This window comes from Chrysemys picta, chromosome 3 (genome assembly GCF_011386835.1).
Source record: "Chrysemys picta bellii isolate R12L10 chromosome 3, ASM1138683v2, whole genome shotgun sequence".
Taxonomy (NCBI): domain Eukaryota; kingdom Metazoa; phylum Chordata; order Testudines; family Emydidae; genus Chrysemys; species Chrysemys picta.
In genome coordinates this window covers 99,717,695-99,742,028 of record NC_088793.1, presented here as the reverse complement: position 1 = coordinate 99,742,028, position 24,334 = coordinate 99,717,695, and the positions used below count along the sequence as shown (strand labels likewise).

General features: G+C 43.2%; 1 protein-coding gene across 2 annotated transcripts in view; it reads left to right on the top strand.

Annotated features, from left to right (window-relative positions):
• Nucleotides 1-24,334, top strand: part of SAMD3 (sterile alpha motif domain containing 3) — an 80,172-nt gene that overhangs the window by 48,329 nt on the left and 7,509 nt on the right. The window contains exon 7 of one of the 2 annotated variants that reach the window (XM_005280247.4): nucleotides 15,404-15,571. The exons of the other annotated variant lie outside the window; for it this stretch is intronic. Within the exon in view, the coding sequence (XP_005280304.2) occupies nucleotides 15,404-15,571 (168 nt within the window). The remainder of the gene's footprint in view (nucleotides 1-15,403; nucleotides 15,572-24,334) is intronic. 2 annotated transcript variants of the gene reach the window in all.

The window sequence follows — 24,334 nt, the reverse complement described above, 5'->3', positions numbered from 1 at the left end:
TTTTTTTATGGAGAAAAAGGTAATTTAGATGTTAGGAATCTCAAACGGACAGAGCAAGATCTTGTAAAGGTCAAGAGTGTCTCCAGTATTAGTAGAAGAAACATGAAAATAGAATCCTACACAAAAGCTTGCCATTTCTTTTTGTGGTAAAGAGGTAACCAGAAAGATGCCTGTCTACTACTGGTCATTTAAAAATTATTCATAATACCAGTCAACATTTGAGATATCTGTTTTAAACAAATAAGAAAATTGTCTTGCTCTCTATTTAGAGTGGGAGGTGGGTAAGAATTAAGATAAAAACCTCAATTTAAAGAAAAGAGTGGCTTAAAGCTACCAAATGCAAAGTTATATCCCTGTAATTCATTAGTGAAGAGCTTTGAGCTACTTTTGGAATGAAACAAAAGTTTTACCACATAGGACTGGCTTGGGGATGAGAGAGGAAATCAGTGCTTGAATCTTATTTAAGATCTCTGCTCCCTTCCTCCCTCCCCCACCCCCGCTCCCTCCAATAGTCCTCCCTCTTACTTGAAAGATATATGTGAAGTCACATGGAACACTTGGGAAAAAATCTAACTTTTTAGGCATGGGATATGATGGGAATTTCTGGTCTATAGTATAAACTGAATGGTATATAAAAAGTGTTGGAATAAACAGGATTTATATAAGAACAACAAATGTCTTTAAGGATATTGTATTTTAGGAAAAAACTAGTTCAGAATGCTTCAAACATATTAAAATTTTGAATACAAACATGATTAATTTGTGTGGATATGCCCTAATACTTTCTACTCTTTATTTAAAAAGAATCCTTAAAGTAACTTTGTATACAAGTTTTTATTCCTATCAAAGAAAAAAATACAAGTTAAGCACAGTGGAGAAGCAGCCAAAAACAAAACAAAAAATTGGTGATCTCTTACAGAAAAAGATTAATAGGAATTTAATTAAAGGCACTCTAGAGAGAGGCTGAGATCTGTCCCATTAAGAACTAACAACAAAAGATAAAATACTGAAAACACAAACATTAACATGGGCAAATTCTGGAGTTGTGATGCTAGTTTGTATTATTATTTAGAATAACTTTATTAAATTTTAAATATATACACACACAACTAAACTATTTATGTAAGTTAATATATTATGAGAAGCTATTTGCTACCAAACTTTAGCTATACTTGAAAATATAAATCAATTATTTGTATTACAAAATTTACAAAAAAAATTTGTTTATAAAATTCCAACTAATTAAATATAAAACCAACAAGATAAAAAATTCAAAGGAGGGAGATAGACAAGAAGGGAAGGAAGTGGGTAGAAAAGAGGAGGGCTGCATTTAATAGGATCATTCAGATACTTACAGGAAAGAATTTTTCTTGGGTATTTCTATTATATTCCATGATGGCCGAACTTACAATGTCTGTGTTCCAGTCTTCAGTTGTTGGTCATTTTTTGGATTTCCATTTTTCTAATACTAGTCTTTCAGCAGTAATTAGTGCTCCACTGAGCCAAATTTTTTCAGATTTATTCAGCTTCCAATTAACATTTAAAAATTACATGTTTCACTTGTAACACAGTTTTATTTGATAGGCAAAAATAAACTCTGCAATTAAGTTCTGCCCAAAACGTACAGGTATAGGAGCATTCCCAGAGCATATGGATTAAGTTAGCAGCTGCTGAATCATAGCACCAACATTTGTCTGACTTAACGGCACCCATTTTGAACAGTCGGAGAAGAGTCCAATGCAGCCTGCATACGATTTTCTGTGGGATTAATCTTTAAACGGGAGGTCCAAAGAACAGATTGGCAAACTGGCTAAAATTTGTTTCCATTGGTTAGCAGAGAATTTCTTCTTTAGGGAATCTATGTTTAATTCAGATTTGCTGGCCAAGTGTGCATATACTTGCATATACATAGGTTTTGGCAATCGATAATATTTGGGGAAATGAAAGCAGTTCCCCGGTGGATCGGGGTAGCATAGGCATCTGGGCCAAACAGATGGTAGATGGCATGTTTAAGGTGGACCTATGGCTGCTCCTTCTTAGTCTCTAGATTGAACCTTTCTTTTAATATTGTAAAAGGGAGGAAGGTATAATTTTCAATAAATTGACTGATGGTCAAAATCCCTTTCCTAATCGAATCTGTCCAAATGATGGGGTTGCCTGCTATACAGAGTTTTGAGTTACCCCAGATGGAGGCCTTGGTACGTAGAAAGGGGGTGTTTTTGACTGCCACCATGGTTGGTAGGTAGTGATCAGCATGCAGCACGTTGGAAATAGGTTAAAGGAGCCACCAATGCTGCTTCCAGCTGGATCCAATCCAGGGCTCTACAGCTCGCTGTCTTGCTTGGTTAATTATTGCCTGATGGTAAAGTTTGAAATTGGGAAATCTAAAACCTCTGTCTTGATAGGGAGCTGTAATCTTGTAAGGCGATTCTGGGTTTGTTACCAGCACTCCACAAGGAGGCTCTGAACATGTTGATTTTAGTAAAATTAAAAGGGAGGAATATGGCTAGGGAGGGAGGGAGTTCAATCAAAATGAATGCCCTTCCCAGGATCCTCTTTATTCTGTTTATTTTTCTCCAAATGGGGAAAGGCAGTGCCTGCCATCTGTTTAAATAGTGTGCTAACTGCATGATTAATGGGGGTAGGTTAACCGTGACTATGTTTTTAATTTCCTTAGAGAAGAGGATGCCAAGATATCTGAGGTTTGTCTGTTGCCATCTAAATGTCCCTGTAGGAGAGCCACTTCCAACTAAATCCAATAAGGTCTTCATTGCTTCTGACTTATCCCAACTTATCTTTGTAGCCGGAGAGTTTACCAAAGTTATCCATGGTTTGAAGGATATTGGGAATAGATTGATCTGGATTTTTAATAAAGAGGAGGAGGTCATCTGTATATGGAAAGATTTTTGATTCCCTGATTTGATCCCTTGAATACCTTGGTGTTCTGTGATTAGTACTGTAAGTGGTTCTAATACTAGACTAAACAGAGAGGGGGCGAGAGAGGGCATCTCTGTCTAGTTCCCCAAAACAGATTAAAGCAGGGGAAGGGGAATTGTCTGAGATATTGTGCTATTTGTCTTGCCCAGATTCATTTCCTCTGAATGCAACCGAGAGGTCAACCTGGCCTGCTGCTCTTTTGAGATTCGACGGATGTTAAGAGTTTTAACAAAATTATTCAGTTCTTCTCTTCTTCGAGGAATCATTATTGTAAAGAGCCTGGAAGAATTTCAAAAGTTGATCTCTTTTTGATTAGTAATAACCTGCCCTTGTTCTGATTTGAGTGATGCTACTCTGGATCTTTGACCTCTCATTTTTAAACCGTATGTGAGAATTTTCCTTGCTCTCTCCCTCTGACTTCCAGTGTGTTTGTTTGAGTCTAAAAAGAGAAAATTCGGCTTGTGCTGAAGTAAGTCTATTTACTTTCATACCAAACACCGATTAATTTTCTACGATTTTCTTGGGAGAGGGTAGCTTGCACGTTCTAAATCCATATCTTTAAGTTTAGTTAATTCCACAAGATTACTTTGGCTAACACTCTTCCTACTGCTGAGTAGGAAATGATCCTGCCCCTAATAAAAGCTTCTAGTGTATCCCATAGAGTGGATCAGGATATCTCTGGTGTGTCATTTTGTTTTGAGGAAAAAAACAATTTCTTCTGTGTGATAGCTCTGAAAATGTTTATAAAAAGAGAGGAGTGCAGTCTCCATTGTTTACAAGTCCGTTTGTCTCGGGAGGGAAAAATTGTAGTATCGCTGGTGCATGATCAGAGATCATGATAGTGCTTAATAATGAAATCAAGCCTGAGTCTACTAGAGTCTTAGAAATCAGGAAGAAATCTATTCATGACTATGTAGAATGTGGGGAGGAATAAATGTAAAATCCTTCATTGTAGGGTTGTTCAAGTGCCATTTAACTTTTAACTCCAGTTCTTCCATATAATCTTTTTAATGTTTCTAGTATGTGTTTGTGTATGCTGGGGACAGCCTGACTTGTCTAAGGCTGGGTCTACACTACCCGCCTGAATCGGCGGGTAGAAATCGACCTCTTGGGGATCGATTTATCGCGTCCCGTTGGGATGCGACAATCAATCCCCGAATCGACGCTCTTACTCCACCAGTGGAGGTGGGAGTAAGCGCCGTCGACGGGAAGCCGCAGAGGTCGATTTTGCCGCCGTCCTCACAGCGGGGTAAGTCGGCTGCGATACGTCGAATTCAGCTACGCTATTCACGAAGCTGAATTTGCGTATCTTAAATCGACTCCCCCCTGCAGTGTAGATGTAGCCTAAAAAAGGGTACAACACCACATTAAAATCTCCTGCTAGAGTGACTGATTCTAGTGGGATATTAATTTAGAAAAAACTTGGATTATCTTTATTGGCTCCATATACATTAATTAGAGTCAGAGATCTTAGCCTTCTCCAGCAAAAATCTACCTTCCTTATCTTTATTTACATCTAGAATTAGTAGGTTGAGTCTTTTGTGAAACAATATTGCTTTGCCTTTGGCTGTTAAACATCCCTTCCCCCATCTATACACTCCTAATTTTCTCTGCCTCCAAGTCACATCAGGCCGTCCCGTAGTCTGGTGTTCAGGGCACTCACTTTAGAGGTGACAGATCCTTATTCAAATTCTCTCTCCCCCTCAAATACAGGGGAGATTTGAGCTGGTGGTCATCCTAGGTGAGTGCCCTAACCACTGGGCTAGAAGTTCTGAGGAAAGCTCTCTCCTTCCTTGCTGGCTTCTTGCAAAAACATAAGCGTTGGACTCCAGGAGAGGGTTCCCAGCTGAGAATCCCAAGCAGAGAGAGGCATCTCCCTCCAGCCTGGATTTAGGCACTGAATTCCCTGAGCAGGGCTTAGGACACATTCCTCTCCTTGGCATCTCCCATTGGTTAGCTTAGGCGGCTCCCCACTCAGTGTGCTGGCTTTTGTGAATCTCGTTCTTAGGCGCCTGTCTCTCCCCCTTCATTGTATAGGAAGCGTGAGTGCCTAATTCAGGCTTTGTGAATCCCAGGGATGTTCTAGGCATCTAAAAGGCATGAAATGCTCAGTGTCACAATCATTAAGTCTCTTTGTAAATCTAGCCCATAGAATCTGTAAATATATATCCATTTAATATTTCCACAGGTTGTTAATGTTAACCTCTGCACCAAAATACTGTACATCTGATGTGGGGGTGGGAGGGCAGAATCAGAAAGCCAGTGATAATACTTTCCCTCATAGTAGGTGCAGCATTCAGAATATAATTAAAAATAATAATAATTCAGCACTTTTTGTACAGTACTGTTCTATCTGCGGTATCCTTTTAGAGGGCTTAAAGGCAGCCTTTTGAAAAGATCTGGATACGAGCAGTTAATGACCTCCATTTCAGTTTACTTTAGCCAGTTTCTACGAAACAACTTATACACTATATCAAACTTCAAAAAGCAAATAATTGTTTTATCAAATGTAATTTGGGGGTGGAGAGAAACTGAGAGTACGTGCAAATGCCTCCCTCAAAGTTCAGCATTACACAGCAGCACTAGCGCAGTGAAACCCTGAATCTCATTGTTGACATTTTTGATTATATAACTGTTGCATACAAAATTATTATTCTTTAGTAAATTGCTGCATTTAATCTGCCCATAATCCTCTCCCTTCTGTGTCAGATACACAGAGTAATCCTTGTTCTCTTCCGATGAACATGGCAAATCTTCTTGTTTTTGTGGTGTTAGTAATAATAAAGTGACCCAGTGGGCTACCGGTTAACTCCATGTAAGAATGGCAAGACAGATGCCTCCACTTGCCCTCCAGAACACATCTCACTGACTACCATCACTTGGGAAGCAGGATAAATATATGTAATGGCAATTTTTATCTCAACAGATGAAACAGTTTGTGTGAGCAGGGTTTTGCAGAAGCTTATGGGAATCCTATTACAGAAATAGATTTAGCTAAACTCTTAATGTATGTGAAGGGAGGAGGATGAAATATCTAAGTGTTTTGAACTTTGAACTTGAGAGATTTAAAGCTCTACATAGGTGGCTGCTGAAAAATCAGCTAAAAGATGTCTCCAAGACAAAGATGACATTAAAAGAAAAATCTGCAAAATAACCAATTAAAATGATATTTAAAACTGGCAGAGTAATATGTGTTAAATATATCATGTCCCAAAAATATTTATTTAACATCAGAGATTAAATATACTTTATAAGTACTAAATTAAGAATTATTTGGCTTTTTTTAAAAAGATGTTTTCACAACATTCTCTGGGCACATGAAAACAAGCAGGTTGACTATTTGCTAGTACTAAATATAAATACTTATGGCCAGGCTTCTAAGGATGCAGATAGAGGGTTTTTCAAAAGCATATAGGGGAGGGATAGCTCAGTGGTTTGAGCATTGGCCTCCTAAACCCAGGGTTGTGAGTTCAATCCTTGAGGGGGGCCACTTAGGTATCTGGGGCAAAAATCAGTACTTGGTCCTGCTAGTAAAGGCAGGGGGCTGGACTCGTCCCTTCCAGTTCTATGAGATAGGTATATCTCCATATTATAGATGTTGCAATTAATGAGAGTTAGGTGCCTGTGCAGTTTTGAAAATCCCACTAGATGCCTAAATACTTTTTTAAAAATTTGGCTCTTAACCCTCAAATTGAGCTGTTAGCATACGGGTGTAGAGCAAAAGCTCGAGTGAACAGAAGGACTATATTCTTAACCCTGAAGTTCAAGTCAGTCAATATCTCACCAATAGGGGAGATCAGTTCCAAAGTCAAAGGCCATTATATGTTGAAGTCTAGGTGAAGACTAAATGCCTGGTTGAATATCTTAAAGAAAAGGAAAGAATGCAACAACCCCCCGGCCCCTTTTTGACTAACAGAACCAAATGAATGTGATTATGTTAGCAAAAAACCCTGCTTCCTTTCATTTTGCTACTGTTCACGGGTCATTCTGTGGCAATTGCTCTATAGATAAAGTTGCAACTGAATTTCCATTATAAGCTGATTTTTGGCTCCCCCCCCCCTTTTCCTTCTGTCAAGCTGTCTGGAGTAGCTCATAACCAGGAGTGCCAATGTCATGGCAGACAGTTACAAACCAGGGCACAAACCCCAAACTGGTTGTGAGCTCTGTACTTAGATTTTACCAACCAGGTATCAAGTGTGAACTCCTCAGGCATTACAACAGCCTTAACATGGAGTCACAGACAGTCCCTTGGGTACTCTGGTCTATCTTGCCACCCAGGCAAGTCTGCCTTTGTGATAGATGGTCCCTTATATCACAAGTCACAACAATATCCAATGGTAACATACACAAGCCAGTAAGTGAACACTTCAATCTCCCTGGTCATTCTATTACAGATTTAAAAGTCACTATCATTGAACAAAAAAACTTCAGAAACAGACTTCAAAGAGAAACAGCAGAACTAAAATTCATTTGCAAATTCAACACCATTAATCTGGGCTTGAATAGGGACTGGGAGTGGCTGGCTCACTACAGAAGCAGCTTTTCCTCTCCTGGAATTGACACCTCCTCATCTATTACTGTGAGTGGACTACATCCACCCTGATTGAATTGGCACTGTCAACACTGGTTCTCCACTTGTGAAGTAACTCCCTGCTCTCCATGTGTCAGTATATAATGCCTGCATCTGTAACTTTCACTCTATGCATCCGAAGAAGTGAGGTTTTTACTCATGAAAGCTTATGCCCAAATAAATCTGTTAGTCTTTAAGGTGCCACCAGACTCCTTGTTGTTTTTGTAGATACAGACTAACACGGCTACCCCCTGATACTTGACAACAATATCCACATTACTTTCAGTTCCAAAGGACCTGTCACTCACCTCATCATTTGTACCTCAGATCTCACGCTGAAGACAACGCTTTTAGCCAATCCTATAATAAACTAACAAGATTTATTAACTAGGGACAAGAAATGAGTTATTTACAAGGTTAAAGCAGGTAAACATGCACATACAAATGAGTTAGTCTTAGGTTTCAAAAAGTAATAGAAGCTGCTGTATTGTGCAAGCTCTGTTTGCCCTTTAGGGTTAACTGAAGCTAAACATCTGGGGATCCCTTGCTTATGCTTAGAAATCTTGCCCTCTCCCTGAAGTCCAAGCAGCATAGGGGATAATCATTTCTTCTTGACAGGGATTTTTATTCCCTTCCCCCAGAGCTCAAGATGATGGGAGGAAGGTTTGTTCAGTCTTCTCTTCATGGGTGTGGGATGAACAATCAGCAAAGTCTTTCTTTTGTCCACTGTTGTTTCACAATGGCTGGTCTGATATCTATGGGCCTTCTTTCCTGGGGCAAAGATGTCCTCTCTTGTAAACTAGCATTTCACACTCAGTAATGCTTCTCTCCTGACGAGAGGGGAGGGGCTTACAGTTTTAGAGCAAACACGTAAATATTACCTTATAATGTGGGATACAGATATTACAAGTGAGATTAATGCATACAGCAACTCACAAACATTTCATAAAGTCCAAACACTAAACACATCTTTATAAATCTAATACCAATTTTACAAATTCCAACACTCATCTCTGTGTTAGTATTGTTAAAATAGATATTAGCAGAGATTGTTTAGTGAGCCAAACTGATCTCCAGCTATGCATTTGTCAGTGTTCAGTGACGCTTTGGGGCCTTGACATGAGCTGGCACCTGGTCTGCCAGTGTCACACATCTTCTCCCAAAATTAGCCAAAAAAGGTAATATTGGCCTGAAAATAGAAAAGTTAGGGTGAGGGACAAGGTAGATATTTTTCTACCAAATCTGAAGTGAATCAGACAAATGGTTCCTAAATTATAATCTAAAGATAAAGGTGTTCACCAGAGCTGGGAAAGTTCTTTAGTGGGTTTCTTGTTTGCCACTTTTCAGGTGAGAAATGAAACTTAGTTTACTGCATTCCCTTAGCTGAGATCCGATGCCCAGCCCCCAGTTGGTTACTTAGCCCTGGTCTACACTACAGAGTTAGGATGGAGGTAAGGCAGCTTACATTGACCTAACTCTGTAAGCATCTATGCTAAAATGTTGCTCCCGCCAACGTAACTCGCCTGCTATGCCAACTTATTAACTTCACCTCCATGAGAGGTGTAGCTCTTTGGTCGACGTAGTTAAGGTGATGCAGTGTCAATATAGACACTGTTGCTTACATTAACTGTTTCTGCCTTTCAGAAGCCATCCCATAATGCCACACACTGACTGTTAAATCAGTGCAAGCTCTCCTGGTGAGGACATGCACTGCCAACACAAGGAGCATAGTGTGGACATGTAAAAGTGATTTAATTATTGCAGAGGCTGTTTGTCGATGTAACTTAGGTTGACGTAGTTTTGTAGTGTAGACATACCCTTAAAGTCTACATTCACAAGCGACTATCTTTGTAAGCGTAAGCTTCATTGGTGGGATATTGTCAACTGGAAAAAAATAATTCTCCCATTGAAAAGCTCATGAAAGGTCCTGTGCACCTCCTAAAGCTCATGAAGTTCTCCGCTCCTGCAGCCCTGAGCACCTGAAAATTGTGAACAAGAGGATATGCGTGTATGTTTATGTGCCACTGTAGTTGCTACCACCACACCGGAGGTAGCCCATAGGAAAAGGGTGAATGAGCTCTGATTTCCTCTCCACCCCCCAACTTCAGCTCTCGTCTTAAAATCCTCCAGTGGTTCTCTGTGGATTATAGCAGTAGGACCACAGGAGGTTTGTTGGGTGGAAAAGGCAAGAAGTGCTAGTACTTGTCCGCTGACTTTTCTTGAGCACCCTTCTCCCTATCTGCACGTCTCTGTTCCTGGCAGCCCTTCCCTATTACCTGATCTCTGGTAGGGCATCATAGGGAAATGGGTCTCTGAAAGAGATGTTGTAATAATTGGGACCTATTCCAGTTGCGAGCTGACCTGTGGGAAAGGGGATAGAAATTGATAAAAATGGTTCTATTACCTGTAATAACAGAGGGCATGTGGAGGCAGAGGGCTATTGGGGAGAAATGGAGACATGGGGGAATGGACGCCTTGCTGAGGGGAAGAGAGAGGCTGCCAGCAGCTCAAGGTTGGGGAGGAGGGGGGGAGCATTTAGAAGCAGATCAGCATGCCTGAAGAAAGCAAGAAAGTATATAGTCTGTTAATGTTTAGGTACCAAATTACTTCGTTGGCTTTACACTGTGTGTGCCTGATGTGCTTGTGCGACCACACGGCTTTTCTCTGATGGGATCTACCATTAACGAAACACTTGTAAACTCATGTTACAGCAACCGTTTCTACCTCAACCTTACTTATGCTGTCTTAACCAGCTCGAGCATAATAAAGCAGCCCTCTGGAAGTTTGGCTATGAGAGTATTGTGCTGCATTGCCGAGAAAATTGGCTTACACTGGAAAATTTCCATGTAGCACAAGAACATTACGCAAAGTTCTCTTCTACAAGTATCAAGTACATCACTCCATTGAGGACCTAAAAATATTATTGATGACTCACTTCTCTGAGAAAACAGAACAATTTCCCACTGTAAACATGGGAGATGGAGAGAGAATATTCAGTCACTTCAGAAAACACGTTTCATCTGGTTGCCAGCAAAGACACATCTACTAAGGAAAATGTGAATCAGAATCTGATTCTCATTAAGTTGCATAAGGGTATGATATTCTACTGTTCAATTACAGTCCACTTCACTTAGATGCATTGTCCACTTATTCACAGAGACTGGGGCCAAGTGATTGCTCAGCGCATACCTGTTGTCTCATTAGGTTGCCCTAGTCTGTATACTGTCTCCAGACTAGATGCCTCCAGGAAAAGATGACTGTTATGAAAAAGATTACTGCACTGGCAAAAAAAACCTTCCAAATTCCTCAATTGGAGAAAGGCATGAGATAAAACATGGTACACAGAAACTCTTGTGATATTTGGAATAAATCAGGAAACTCTTGTGGTATTTGGTAAATGCCAGAAGTGAATGTAAAACTATCTTAGCTGAAATTAGCACTTAAGTTCATATGGTCATGATGGTCTTGGGACTAGACAGGTAGACAGAGGACATTATACACCTCTATCCCGATATAACGCGACCCGATATAACACGAATTCGGATATAACGCAGTAAAGCAGAGCTCCAGGGGGGCGGGGCTGCGCACTCCGGTGGATCAAAGCAAGTTCGATATAACGCAGTTTCACCTATAATGCGGTAAGATTTTTTGGCTCCCAAGGACAGAGTTATATCGGGATAGAGGTGTGTTTCAGAAATGTGATTTCATGTTTGGGCTTTATAGTTATGTTGTCGTTTAGAAACATGTTAAAGGGACAGCTTGGAGTGGAGGCCATTTAAAAAATGAAATAAAAGTAGATTCAACAAAAGTCCTGTCAAAACAGGCAGGTTTCCCTGTCTCCAATGGCTCTGGAAGATAGAGAAACATGCTGCATCTCGCTGCATCTACCTTCCCTTCTCTCTTTCTCTCTCTTTCCTGCCCCCCCCCCCCCCAACAGAGAAGCAGAAATCCAGGGCACTCTGCCTCCCCACTTCCTGGGAATGGGCAGCACCTCACTGGCTCCTAGATCGGGGTGGGGTGGGGGAGGGGAGTGTTTGGCAGAGCACCCAGGCTCTCTGCCTTTCTGGCTTCTGAAATGGACAGGGCCCTTCCCTGAGGGCAGCCAATAAAGCCAAAAGATTCCATCTCAGTTCTCCTGAAATGGAATTTTTCTTTATATCTGTTTCCATGAAAAATTTTGCATTTTTGCTATTTTGTTCCTCTTCAAGACTAAACTTTTTCTCAGAAACATGAACATTTTCATGGAAAAGGGGTCCCTTTTTTTCTGCCAGCTCTAGTGAACTGTACTATTGGGTACGATCTTGGCCCTCAAACGCCCTCTCCTGCCTATGGTTTAAAATTACTTTGGTATTTAAAAAAAAAGTCTTTCTCTCTCCTGTGCCTGTGTGAAAGACCCACAACCAGGAGAAAATGATTGATTATATTTGGGATGCTGTTAGGTGCTCAGAGGAAACAAACCAAAGAAAAAAAATTCTCCAGTCTTTCTGTGTTAGTAATCTTCGAGCAGGCATGCCGACAGCCATTCCGGGGGGCCAGAGCTGTCCCTTGGGAGTGGCAGGGCCTGGGGTGGAAGTGATGAATCTGGCAGTGGCTGGGGCCCCTGGGCCCTTTTAAATCACCTGGGCCCTGGCCAAATGCCCCCTTTGCCCCCTCGCCCCCCTTGGCAGGTCTGTTTTAGAGCTTGTCTATATGAACAGTTAGACCGCTGCAAGCTGGGGTGTGAATCTACTGCACTGTCCGTGTGCACCCTGCTGATGCACATTAACAGTTTGTTAGAGTACTTCAATCTAGTCCTCTTTGAAACAGGACTGGCTCAAAGTGCATTAATGCAATTTGCTGCAGTCTAGTTGTTCATGTAGACAAACACTGAGGTTTTCCTTGTAATTATAGTATGTGAGTTCAGATAGAAATGAGTGTTTCTGGTTGATGAAGTCTTGTTCAAGCACTTGCTTGATAACTGGTTTTGAACATGGTTGCAGTTAGCACCGTTGGGTACTCCACTGACGTACAGAGTTTGGAATTCCAGGATGTTTTGGAAATGCAGGCTTGGGAAACTCTAATCGGTTGGCAAGCAGTTTTTTAGGGCCTCATGTCTGGCTAGTGAAAAACTGATAATATTTTAAAGATCTTGGGCTAGGTTCACAAAAGGATGTAGGTGCCAGACTACCACTTTAGGTACCCAAGTTCTCTCTGTGCGCATGTGTAACCTACACGCCTTCTGGGTGTGGTGTTCTGTCCAGTCTAGTGGCACCGAGACCATTTAGAGATTCATGAGTCTGCTCTACAGCCTTAGCTAAAAGCCATGCACTAAGAGGCTCATGCACTAAGCTCTAGAGGTCCCAGGTTTGATCCCGCCTGCTGACAACAGAGGTCTGTCAGTGTTACACATGAGCACTGCTGTCTCACTCTAGGTGTGTAGATGCCTAAACCAGGGGAAGATAGGTATTCCTTTGCTTAGCTTGCCTGAAGGGCCCAATCTGGTACGTGTGCTCAGATGTTGCCTATGGGATCAGGTCACATATGTGAACCTGCAGAAAACAGCCAGGGGACACCTCACTCATAATTTATAGCCCAGTGGTTAGAGCACTCATTCATAATTTATAGCCCAGTGGTTAGAGCACCCAGTGGAAGATCCCCAGTCAAGTCCCCTCTGTGTCTGATGAGGAGAAAGGATTTGAATAGGTATCTCCTACCTGTCAGGGGAGTACCCTAATCACTGATCTATAGGATGTTTTGATGTGGAATCCCCTCAACTTCCTCCATTGAAGCTGTTCCACTGTGAATTAATAATGAAAGAGTCATTGGACAGAGAGAACGAGTGAGCATCAGAATTGACTCTGTAGCCTGGTGGTTAGAACACTCACCTGGGAGATGAGAGATACAGAATCCAGTCCCCTTGCTCCCATTAATTTTTTTAATTGTTTATGCAAGTGGATTAGCTTTAACAGGGGAGAGTGACCCACATCAGAATATCCCATAGCCCAGTGGCTAAGGCGCTCACCTGAGAAGTGACAGATCTGCCTAATGAGAAGGGAGTTGAACACAGAGGGGGGACATGAGCTGGGGAGTCTCCCACATCCCAGGTGAGTATCCTAGTCACTGAGCTAAAAGTTATGTGGAAGGTCTGCCCCTTCCCCTGGCTCCTTGTAAAAACAGCATTGGCAGCTAATGCCAAAAGACGGTTTGCAGCTGAGAATCCGAAGCAGAGGGAGGCATTGAACACCCTTAGAGGAGCAGGGCTTAGGACACATTCTTTGCTTCAGTATCTCCCATTGGATAGCCTAGACTGGGAGCCACCTACCATGCTGTTTTTGTGAATCCCATCCAGAGGCACCTATCTGTCTCTACTCATCATATAGGGATCTTAGTGCCAAACTCCGGCTTTGTGAATCCCGGTGATTTTGTAGGAACTGGGACACAGAGTGTTGCCACGCCAAAGTTTCTTTGTGAAACTGGCTCCTTGTGGCCTGGACTGGTTAATCATGGACCCATGTTAGCACAAAGGTTAAAAGTTCAGAAGCAAGTGCTGATCTGCGGGTTGTGTAGCTCTACATCATCATCTCCTCCTATTTCCAATGCCAAGTATAGGTAGGGCTTTGGTACCTAGACTGCCAACCAACTCAAGTCTAGGCCCATTTTATAGATGGGGAAATGAGGCATAGAGAGGCTAAATGACTTACCAAAGGTCACATAGAAAGTCTGAAGCAAAACAGGGACTTGAACCCAGGTCTCCCATGCTCTAAGTTAGTGACCTAACCACCAGGCAGTCCTTCTGTGTAATTCTACAGGCTTTATTTAGTTTGGTGTTGTTCCTACATCTCCAAAAATAAGAATAGTCTGATACTTTGTAACTGCGGGAAGCGGTGCTGGAAATAGGGGACTTATTTGTGTATCAGTTTTATACGTTTGAGTGACTCCTGGAGCATCTCTTCCTCTCAGCCAATTTAATATTTGCTCAATTTTGTAACCTTTTATTGCAGAAATGTGAATAATACGATAAACAGCAACTCTCACAGGAAGGATTTACAAACTGAGTCATTGATCCAGTTGTCAAAATTAGCATCATTGTCTTGGGTTTGCCACTTTTAAGGTGCTGCTCAGATAGCCCAGTATTGGGAGTGATATAAGAACTTATCTAGAATAGTTCTCTTTAAGAACAGCAAGTGGAAACAAAACTTCCATTGGGACTTCCAATGGCATTTCCTCCTTCCATGCTAAGTATTTGGGGTGATAGAGTGGGGAGTCTCATTGAGGCACAAACAACGCGTATAGTTAACTCATTAATTCTAAAGGACGTGCTTGTAAATTAAAAAAGAGCCTCAATAAGATATCACTGCTCCAAGCTATTATCATTATCAAATGAAAAATCAGGTGTTTTCTCCACATTTTGGTATGCTTCAAATATGAAGTTTTATGTTACCATCTCGTAGAAGCCAGTACACCACAGATATTTCCAGGGAAACTTGAGTTGGGGCAGTAAATTTGAGATTAAACACAAGTAAACAGCAAAGAGCTTCAATCAGTAACTTTCACCATCTTTTAACGTACAATCTATTTTTCTCTCTTATGCTGCTAGTTCAGATAAAGCTACAAAATACTAATTTGATGGACATTGGTGATATTAGGAGGCAGATATGACAGAGTGGCATTCAAACTGCAGCTTGTCTGTTTTCTGGCCCATACTGCAATTGCCTGCTTTTCTTTGGGACAGCCTCTGCGTATTGGGTTTAGGTACCTAAGTATATAAACTGTAGGTGCAGTTAAAGAAGCTTGCTAAAAATTTGTACCCGTCCTTGTCAGTTTTTCCTTTGTCTAGAAATAGTAGATAATGACCTGCTTTGAGAGAGTGGCGCAAACTCCTGATGGATTCTAATGATGGTGGGTTTTTGTATGCAGTTGCTATGGAAACGAGCCCTTAAAGATCGCTTCAAATATGTGCGGAGACCAATTGAAGATGATGAGCAGGTTATAAGGAACAAATGCAAGTTTGGTCACAGGCGAGGACAGACAAAGAAATCTTCTGCTGAAAACAGATGTGATGAAATCCAAATGGTGCAAATAAAAGTAAGCTTTCTGGTTCCTGTTAGAAGGGAAAGTTAGTCCATAAATAATGTGAATGGGAAATATTACCCTTCCTGCAAATGTCTTTGGGCTCCAAGGTGGCAGTAATACACTACATGCAGAAGTGGGATAGCATGGAGTAGCCCCACTCTACTTGGAGCTAGCCCAGCATGAGGGGCACTCTTTGGGCCAAGGGAGAAGCAGTTGGGGCTTCTGACCTGCAGCGGGGTGGTGGGGTTAGGGTCTTCTGCCAGAGACGACTGATGCCTGCTGAGAGTGGGGGGCACAATTTAAAGGTTCACCACTGCAACAGCATGAGGCACGCCTCCCCTTGCCCACAGTGGCCCCTCCCTGCAGCTCCCTGGTGTTAGCTCCACTTGGAGAGGCAGCAGCAAGCAGTTGGGAGCTGCAGGGAAGGGCCGCTCCTTTAGCTCCACGGGGAGAGATAGCAGCAAAGGCAACAGCTCTCCCTATAGCTCCCAGCTGTTTGCTGCTGCCTCTTCCCACAGCCACACCTTCCAGCTTGCCGGGTCCAGCAGCTGCCATGCAGGGAGGGAGCCTGAGGCACCATGTGACTGAATAGGGCCAGCAAACCCTGGAAAAAATAGGGGGGGGGGATGTGACTCCATGTGCCCACCCCACATGTTCCCTCCCCCAATGTGTCACCTCCAGCTTCTTCCCAGTGGGGAAAGGGGGGAGGGTGGGAAGAGTCTTGGGGCCTCAGCCCCGCAGGGCGTGCTGAAGCCCCAGCAGTTGCGTCCCACAAGGCTGAAGCCCCAAGACCCCCTTCCCCGCAGGGCTGAAGCCCTGAGCCCCAGCGGGCACGCCCTGGCTCTCAAACTTCTGAAGATTGTCATGTGCGGCTTGGACAGTCAGTAAGTTTGGCCACCCATGGTATATAAAAAAACTCCCACTCTGTTAGTGCATGTCACCCATTTTGCATGCATTTTGGACTGGATATAAGTGACTGCACAAAGTGTAGCACAACGGGGACTACAATTTTTCAGTCACCAGGTCCAGCCACAGTTGAGCCCTCTGTGTTAATAAGCGTACATGTACATTTGACAGATAATTGGTGCCCTTAGATCTTCACACGATAGTCCATCCATGGTATGTTATAAGTAGTCTGTGTACTAATACATAGGGTGCTTATGAATGTACATATGCAGGTGCTGCATCTTTCTGAACTGAATTCTCTATTTATAGATGAAGTCATTACTGTCAGGTAAGTGACATAAAGTGTGTTAATATTGATGTATCCACTGTCATTAATGCGTTAAGTGTTCTATTATGCTTTGCCAACTCTAATGCCACTTATATCAATGCTGCTATTGAAAAAAATACAGTTAAACTTTAAACCACCAAGTTATATCAGTGTTTTGAAAAAGACACACAATCAAATGTTTGGCCTCCAGCTTGATCTATATATTTCCCTCCTTGTATCTGTTTATGAAGTGTAGGTGTTTCATTGGAGGAGAAAGATGGGGATTTCTTTTAAACAACTTCTATGTAAATTGTAAACTGGGGTTTGTGGATTACTGAAATTTTTAATCCAAAAATACATCTTGGTTTTGGTATATCCTAAAATCTGTTCATTCCCTTTTTGGAGCTTTGCTTGCAGGTATAAACACATCCCTACTTCTGCATGTTCCAGTTGAAAGTTTTTGTACTTGCAAAAAACAAGAGGCTAATATAAAAAACTGTTGTTTTCTATGGTTAGTCTTGGGCACTATACCTAGCGGAGAAGGTGCAGGTTGCCCTTTCCCTGCGTTCATGCAAAAGGGAACCTTAATTTGTCTGCTTGTGCTTGGAAAGTGCAAATGTAGCTCTTCTAATAGTACTAGTGGGCCCAGAAGGGCTCTCTCTGGTTAGGGTCATAGCCTCAGACCTGCAATGCCAGCAGGGGAATATGGTGGAGTGCATACTACACCTTTCCTACAAGAGGAGAAAGAGCCACTGCTCCCTGTACTCCAATGGCTTTCACAGTCACACTGCTTTCTCCCTCTATTGCCCAAGTGCATGGTTGCTCGCTCTAACACAACGCTCAAAGCCATTATTTAGCCTCTGTTTTAGAGTTTATGAGGAAGGGAAAAGAACTCTAACATGAAGGAGAATTTGTTCAGTAGCCTTAATGTTATGAACGTTTGCTACTGGCAAATTTCTGCTGTTGTGTGATGCCCTCCTCCATTTGGAATGAGGGCAATCGGAGGTGTAGGTCTCCGTCAGGGCAGCCCTCATTTTAATTATCTCATTTCTTCTTTTTCTTACATGCCAGAGAAATTTTAAATGCAAAAACTAACATTAGTGCAGCCTTTAAGGTTGAGAAATCATGATAGCAAAATTAAGAAATCATAATTTATTTTAGCTTTTATTTGGTTTCTATATATTAATAAATGGATCTGGCTTAGCTCCCTGAGACTCTATGATTTAGACATTACAAATGCACACTTTAACAAGATGTTTATTAGCATCCTTTTTGGCAAGAGCTTTGTGTATATTTATTTATAAGAACACACAGAAAGGCACCCATCCAAGGCACTGGGCACCATGTCATAAATTAAAATAGCAGAATACACATCCTTGTCTCATGTCTTTACAGAAACTAATATTCTTCAAGTGCTTGCTCATGTCCATTCCATTCCTAGTGTGTACATGCCCACGTGCGCGGCCGTTGGAGATTTTTGCCTTAGTGGTATCTGTAGGGTTGGCTATGGTGCCCTCTTGAGTGCCGCACTCATGCACTTGTGTATTAGGCGCCGCTGGTCCTAGTCCCTCTCAGTTCCTTCTTACCGCCTGTGGTGGTTAGTCGAAGCATCTTTTCCTTGCCTAGCAAGGACTAGGTCTAGCCTTAGGGTTTTGTAAGTAGTTTGTTTATAGTAGTTAGTGTTAAGTAGTTGGTAAGTGTATTTAGAAGTTAGAGTCCCATTGGGGACTTTGCCCCATGCAAGGCATGCGCCTATCTCCGGGATTTAAGCCTTGCTCGGACTGCAACAGGCGTATGCCTGTAAGTGACCTCCACAGCAGCTGCCTGAAGTGCGTGGGGGAGTCACATGTAAAGGACAAGTGTTACATTTGCAATAATGTTCGACCCAGGACCCAGAAAGAGCATGGCAGCCGTCTGAGGGCCCTTGTCATGGAGGCTGCTCTCTGCCTGGCTTCCGAGCCTTCCCGGACGGACTCTACCCCTAGTACCTCAGCCTCGGTGCGTAGCACACCCCAGCACTGGGCTGTGCCCGGCACCGATCTCCATCGCCAGTGCCCAAAAAGAGTGCCAAGAAGCATGGCTCCCTGGCATCAGGCAAGAAAGGCCATGGGGTATTGTGCCTCCCCAATCGGCGCCTGTAGCCCCCCAAGGAATCCTCCACCGACTCCCGGGAGTGGTATGGGACCCAGACTTGTGGCAGGGCTGACGCCTTCCCAGGGTCTCCCAGCGCCTAGAAAGCAGAGGCCTCTACCAGTGCTGCTGGCACTGGGTGTGCCACAGGAAGGGGCAAAGGCTCCCTATGAGGGCAAGCCAGATATCAGGACCCCCCCAGAGGGCAGTTGAGCCCTGCTGATCCCCAGAGTCGAGGCAGCGCTCTCCAACTCCACACTGCAGATCTTCGGCTTTGCAGCCCAAGTCCTCTCTGGCTTGCCCAAAATTCCTGATGAGATGGTCTGTGAGATGATTCTGGACCCTGGGCAAGCGGTTGGCTGTCAGAGTGATACTCTCCTTGATGCAGAACTGCCACAACCAGATTGCCTCCTGGAGTGTGCTCCCCCTTGCCTGTTCATATACTACATTGTGGTGGTATTGTTGATAAGTATATGAACCACTGAAGGAAAGCACCATACACTGGAAGTGTCACTCCACTACAATGAACTGAAGGAATTTTCTGTGGCTTGGCAAAATCATCACATGAAAGCGTACTGCAGGTCCAGAGCAACAAAGCAGTCATTCTGAGACAACGCAGGGAGGATAGTTGATAGAGTGACCATTCAGCACCTCATGTATCTGATATATTTGTTGAAGCCATGAAGGTCGAGACTGGGTCTTGCCCCTCCCTTGGATTTTGGCACCAGAAAGTACTGGGAATAGAAGTTGTGACCCCCCCCCCCCCCGTGTTCTGGTGGAACCTCCTCCACTGCCCCCAAAGCCAGTAGAGAGTGAACCTGCTTGAAGAGCAATATCTCATGAGAGGGATCCTGGAGGGAGCGGGGAGATGGAGAGGAACTGGATGGCATAGCCCGATCTGATGGAGCTTAAGACCGAGCTTTCTGTGGTGATTGAGCCCCAAGCATTGTAAAAGCAGGCCAGCCTGTCCCCAAAGAGAGGGGATGGGGAGAAGGGAGCAATGACTGGAACACTGCTCTGGACCAAGGAGTCAAAATGGGTGCTTGGGGGGCACTGTGGGAAGGCATGTTAACTGGTCAAAACCTGGACCAGAATGTGTCCTCCTCTGGAACCTATGCTCCTTTCTTGGGTAGTTCTTCTGTCTTGTGGGAGGGAAAGTCTTCCCAAATGTGAGCTGCAGAGGCTGCTGCTGTTGACCACTCTAGGGTCACCTCTGCACTGCCAGCATATACACCCTCTAGGACCATAGGGTAGCTCTAGAGTCCTTGGAGGAGTGCAGAGTCTCGTCTGTCTTGTCTGACAAAAAGAATTCTGCCATCGAAGGGCAAATCCTCTATGGCCTGTTGTACATTGGGATCAATGCCTGAATTCTGCAGCCAGGATGCCCTTTTCATTGGTCCCCACCGAGGCCATCACTCTGGCCAAAGTATCCGCAACATCTAGTGCAGACTGCAAAGAAGTCTTACCCACCAAGCAGCCTTTGGTATTAAATGCCCCAAATGCCTCCCTTGAGGCTTCAGGCAGCTGGTCAGCAAACTTAGACATAGCTGTCCAGTTCACAAAATCATGCTTGGATAGGAAATGCCTGCTAGTTACCAGTGCGCATCTGCAAGGAAGAGGAGGTCAAAGCACTACATTTCCTTCCTTTTGTGGGTTTAAATCAAGAATGCTATTGAAATATAGGTTATTAGTCGATAATGAAGTGCTCTAACCTGCCATCACTGCATGCTTGTAATTCCAATTGTCATTTAATTGGGAGCAGCACATATGTCAACAGCAGAGCAGACCCTTGCGATTTCACTGCTATATTAGTTTTATGACAATGATCATTGTTAGCAGAGAATCATAGCAGGAATGCAATATGCTTGTGGATGAATAGTTACTTTCATAGCCAAGCTGGCTGAAAGTACAAAGGAAAAAAATAGCTGTCTGATTTATGCTTATTAGGTATTCATACACATCAAATGCATCCGTTTAGATCTGGGAGTGGACTTAAATCTGCCCTGCAGGGCTTTATCATTCCCCAGGGCTACGACCAGGCAGTTCAGGGTCAGATCTGAGTAAAAACCCTCAAATCCCTGCACTGGTACAAAGTAGCGTTTCTCCATGCACTTCGTGGTAGGCGGTACCGAAGCCGGCATGCTCCAAGGGGCTCAAGGAGCACATTGTTAATAGGGAGGGTGACTCTCCCAGGGACAGATGGCTGCAGGATATCCACAAACTTATGGGTATTCTCCTGCAGGAACTCTGCTTGAATACCCAGGGAAGCAGCCAGGCACTGCAAAAGGTCCTGGTATGCCTTGGAATCCTCTGGTAATGAAGAAGAGGAAGAGCCAGATACCACAGAATCATCTGGCGATGAAGACAAAGCAGTTAACTGTGCCTGGATTCTTCTCCACGTGGGTCAGGTGATGGACAACTGAAGGAGGAAGATCCCAATGTGGACACCAAGGAGTCCCGGGCTTCAGGGGACAAAGGTGGAACCAGTCCTGAAGGTGCAAGGAGCCAGTCTTACTCATCCATAGCTCAAAATGAAGAGAGAACAGGCGCTCACGGTGGAGATCGTACAGCTGGCACCAGGTATGCTTCTGTTGGTTCCAGTGCTGGAAGTGGTGTCAACCCTGAAGTCGGCAGCGGTACAGAGGTAACTTAACGGTGCCAAAGTGGAGGGTAGTGAGTGCCACCATGGTGACATTAGCGCCACAGACAGCAGGGGTGCCAAAGCTGTTCCTATTGATAAGGTGACTTGTGCTGAGCCCAGCCCCACCCCATTTCCACTGACTGTTGGTGCTGAAAGACTCACAAGTTCAGTGGCTCTACCAGCCAACGGGGCTATAAAGCCCTGGCAAAGTCTTGGACCCTGGGAGAGGTTGGGACAGAAAGGCAGAGGAGGTCTGTTCCTGCCTGATATGCCACCAGTGTGGAAACAGCGATTGCTGGCGTTTCCCTTGTCGGTACTAAACTCAATGGACAACCCTGGGCCAGAATCAGAGTCAATGGTATAGGGTCTCTGACCTCTCTGCGTGGTTCCGGGGAACGGTTGATGAGATCTGCTCCATCCCCTGGGTCAGCACTCACTCATGCTGATCTGCACTCCTTCTGGAGGAAGTAGTCAAGTCCCCACATGATCTGGAGCGGCTGTGATTAGTCTTATGTGACCCCTTCCTTGTCACACTCAATGGAGAGCGACTCCTCCATCTCTTCGGAGAGGCACCAACTCCAGGATGCAAAGCAGCAGCACTCTCAGAACTTGAGAGTGAACTCCGATCCATCATAGGTCTTGTGCTGAAAAAGGCCGCACAGCCTGTTCAAGCAGGTGCTGCTTTAGATGAAGATCCTGAGTCCATTTCATGAACTATTTGCAAATCTCTCCCGCACAGAACAGACAATATTTAAGCCCTGATGAGGGCATCAACAGGGAAATACTTAAACTAAAGCTAACAAACACTAAATGTAATTAACACTATACTAAGAGTACTAATTAGCTATAGACAACTAGAAAAGTCACTAAGAAATAGAGAGGTTGGGAGGTTAGAAATCTCACACAGCTCCAACTCCAGCCGCGAGTGGTAAGAAGGAACTGACAGGGAGTGGGCAGCACTGCCTAATATAGCCAGGGGTTGGGCTATGGCCACGAGGCATGAGTGCTGTCCCTTTACGGGTACTGGTAGGCAAAATTTGCCAGTGCGTGCACACAGTGGTTCCGATGTACCTACAACTAAGTGGAGTACATGGCTGCATCTACTTGAAGAAGAACTCAGTTTGTCCTTGTTCATGCTGGCCAGCCAAACCATGCTAAAGACTTGACTGCAGTAGACTATGTGTAAGCACCATTCTTCAAAAAAGTTTAAATGTCACTGCAGACAGGGACTGTAAACTGGTACAAGCAGATACATAGGGATCATTACTTCTCCCACTGAATGACATTCACCTCCGTGTTGAAATGGCTTTTCATTTATTGTAACAATTATCTTGTGACAAACGAAAAGGTAAAGGGAGAAAATGTCTAAGTGTAACTCTGGAAAAAAAAGAAGGGATCTTGAATAGTCAAGCATTTAGATGAGACTGAGTGGTGATTAATAGCTCGTAGACTGCTTTTCATTTGTAAGATTGTATTTCACAAATATATCTTTAAGAAAAAAAATGATCTGATGAAATATACAAGTTCTGTAATAAGGCAGTTATATATGGAACATTCTGTTACAAGCATGGAGTTAAACACCTTTTTTAATAAAAGCAAAAAAAGTTGACGTTAGATAATAAGCTCCTAATGGTAGAAATTATTCATATAGCCTTGAACCAATGCCAGGTTTTCCCATTCTATCAAAAATCTCAAATTTGGTATGAATAAAACTCTGCTTAAAAATACCTAATAAGCATAAATCAAACAGCCATTTTTTCCTTTGTACTTTCAGCCAGCTTGGCTATGAAAGTAACTATTCATCCACAAGCACATTGTAGTTAAATATACTGCACTCCTGCTATGATTCTCTGCTAACAACGATCATTTCATAAAACTAATATAGCAGTGAAATCGCAAGGATCTTCTCTGCTGTTGACATGTGTTGCTCCCAATTAAATAACAATTGGAATTACAAGCATGCAGTGATGGTAGGATAGATCACTTCATTATTGACTAATAATCTATATTTCAATAGCATTCTTGATTTAAACCCACAAAAGGAAGGAAATGTAGTGCTTTGACAAGTCAGTATTACTGGCAATGCATAGGGAGGAAGGATTCTCACAGCCCTGTCACAGTTAAGGGCCTGAATACCAGCCCAAAGCTTGTTATGAATTAGGTATTTTCTTGCTGTAGCATTTTCCACCCTCAAAGGGCTACAGATATTACCTAATAGTACCTCTCATCAAGATGCTCATACCTGAAAACATTTGCTAAAACTCCACAGCTATTAAGTGGGTAACAGGTAATATCTGGAGGCTGCCATTTTAATAATGCCAGCCAGAAATGCAGTTCCTTGTTGCCTATCAGGATAGGAAGACCAGGGATGCAGCCTGAGACATAGGGAAACAGGAGTGTTCTGCTTTTTCTAGGTAAGTTGAGGGCTTTGGGTTGGTGTGTGCAGCTATATAATACTTTTTGCCTAAGCTAGAGATAGAGTTTAAAATTCAGAATAGCCTAAAAAGAGCAACAGAACACTCCTGTGGCAATATCAGTCCGACACTGCAGCTGCTTCTTAATTATTTCACATTCCCATCTTTACGTAGACCATCTTTAAAGAAAAAATGCCGCAGGGCTGAGTCTTCCTTGCTTTACTCAGGTAAGCAATCTCACCAACTTCAGTGGGATGACTAGCATGAATAGAGTGAGCGTGATTTTGCCCTCTGTCACGTTTTCCAGTAGGTCAGGGGTTTCCGCAATTATTTTTGTGCCATTTCAGTGTTTCTGCTAATATGTGTTGTGCGAGTTT